The sequence below is a fragment of the Rutidosis leptorrhynchoides genome, chromosome 1 (genome assembly GCF_046630445.1).
Source record: "Rutidosis leptorrhynchoides isolate AG116_Rl617_1_P2 chromosome 1, CSIRO_AGI_Rlap_v1, whole genome shotgun sequence".
Classification (NCBI taxonomy): Eukaryota; Viridiplantae; Streptophyta; class Magnoliopsida; order Asterales; family Asteraceae; genus Rutidosis; species Rutidosis leptorrhynchoides.
In genome coordinates this window covers 91644776-91647355 of record NC_092333.1, presented here as the reverse complement: position 1 = coordinate 91647355, position 2580 = coordinate 91644776, and the positions used below count along the sequence as shown (strand labels likewise).

The 2580-nt window shown below is 30.8% G+C and overlaps 1 protein-coding gene across 1 annotated transcript; it reads left to right on the top strand.

Annotated features, from left to right (window-relative positions):
* LOC139886725 (expansin-A7-like) lies at positions 1-513 on the top strand. Its single transcript, XM_071870621.1, has 2 exons — positions 1-172; positions 254-513. Exons 1-2 carry the CDS (start codon positions 1-3, stop codon positions 511-513), a joined length of 432 nt encoding a protein of 143 aa, XP_071726722.1.
* The last annotated feature ends 2067 nt before the right edge of the window (positions 514-2580 follow it).

Below are 2580 nucleotides of genomic sequence, written 5' to 3'. Positions count from 1 at the left end.
ATGGCTCAATTTCATCCTTTGTTGGGACTCTGTGTACTCATTACTATGACATTTTCTCATTTGGGTTGTGTAACAGCGGTTGCATATCGCGCACCAGATGTTTATCGGCTGAGCCCTTGGACTCTAGCTCATGCCACATTTTTTGGACACGACTCAGCCGCTTCAACCATGGGTACACAATATTGTGTTATGTTTTGTATATAATAATTGAATTGACACAGCAGTATTGAGCTCGGATATGGAACAAACACAGCAACATTGACCTCGGCGATCTATAACAATGGATTCGCATGCGATCAATGTTTTCAAATTCGGTGTGTCCAATCTCCATGGTGTTCCAAAAATATAGCCACCATCACAGCTACAAACCTCTGCCCACCTAATTGGTCTCAAAACTCAAATAACGGTGGATGGTGCAATCCTCCACGAAACCTTTTTGACATGGCTAAGCCCGCCTTCGAACAAATCGCACAATGGAAGGCGGGTATTGTACTCGTCATGTACCGCAGGTAGATTTCCATATATTGAAACGCCCTTGATTTGAAAAAAAAAAAGAATACATACATATATATAGGGGCAGGATCAATGGGGAAGTAACCAATCGGGGAAGCGGGGGGAAGCAAAAAAAAAAAAATTTCGTTTTTTGAAAAAACTTTGTTCACGAACATTATAGATTGGATGAAAATATGAACATTTAGAAAAGACACTTCGTGATGAATGTTATTATTTTGGCGGGAAAACGATCGACAAAAATAACATTCAAGATAATATTGTTAGTGAAGAATGTTAACTTTTTTTTTTCTTCATGTTTTGTGAAGTAAAATTTAGTCCGATTTAGAGTTTAGGGTTTATGGTTTAGGGTTTATGGTTTAGGGTTTAGGATTTGGTGTTTTGGGTTTATGACACCAAACCCTAAACCCTAAACTCTAAACCGTTCGTGTTAAAAACTCAATCCAAATCATAAATCTAAACCCTAAACCCTAAATTTCTAAACCCTAATATCTAAACCCTATAAACCCTAATATCTAAACCCTAATATCTAAAACCTCAACATACGCTCGAAAAACACGATAATTGTTATATATCACTTCTTCGAGCGTTTTCCCGCCAAAATAAAAACATTTAACGCAAAGTGTCTTTATTAAATGTTTATATTTTCATCCAATCTATAATGTTCGTGAACAAAGTTTTTTCAAAAAACGAAAAAAAAAAAAATTTGCTTCCCCATTGGTTACTTCCCTCTTGATCCTACCATACATATATGTATATGAATATATGTATATGTACATATACATATGTATATATATATATATATATATATATATATATATATATATATGTACATATACATATACATATATGTATATGTATATATGTATATGTACATATACATATGTATATATGTATATGTATATACATATATGTATATATATATATATATATGTACATATACATATACATATATGTATATGTATATATGTATATGTATATACATATATGTATATATATATATACATATATGTATATATATATATACATATATGTATATATATATATACATATATGTATATATATATATATATACATATATGTATATATATATATATACATAATATATATATATATATATATATATATATATATATATATATATATATATATATATATATATATATATATATATATATATATATATATATAAAGTTGTCCCAGACCATGCTATACCGCGTGGCGCGTGATCGGCGTCGAAGTACCAATCAAAAATAACCTAATTACCTTTAACTAGTAAGGGTAAGCAGGATTCGTTTTACAAAAAATAGTGGTTAATAGCAAGCAGTTTACCGGATTTGGTTGTTTGTTTAACTAATGAGTAAGTAAGATTAACCAACTAAATTGAAACTTAAATACTTAAACTAAGAGCACAATTGAAAGATTAAAATGTAAACAATGAGATTAAAAGCCTTTATCCCTTCACAATCCCAATCTAGCATGCATTCATTCAAACAAGTCTTATGTTCACCAAGTATTGATTAAATCTCATAGACAAGATTTATTAGGTCTATCAATTCTAACTATTTTGATATTGAACTATGCAACCTAGACACTATGTCTTTATCCTTAATCTAATTAACACTAAGTTGGATCAAGAACACAATGTTAAATCACAATAACTCAACTTGCAACAATCAAAATCATAAGGCTTGCATTGATCAATAAATGATTGGTTTATAACATCACAATCCAAAAGACATAAGTATTATAACATTACAAACCACATAAACTTGAATGAAAAACACATGTTTTAATTGTTCATGGAAGGAATAAAGATAAAGAAACTAGCCACGCATGTTGGTGATGATGATCATGGTGATTTCTTGAAGTAGCATGAAGAACACCCCTTTAATCTAGCTTGTATCCTTGAATGATGATGTTTGTGAAGTGTTTTGTGTGATTAGGGTTGATCTCTGCTCTAAAAACTGATGGAAAATGTGTTCTTTCTGTAACCCTAAGGCTCCCTTTATATAGGGGTTAACTATAACACCCCGTCAAAATCCATTAACGGACTGATAACTCTGGTCC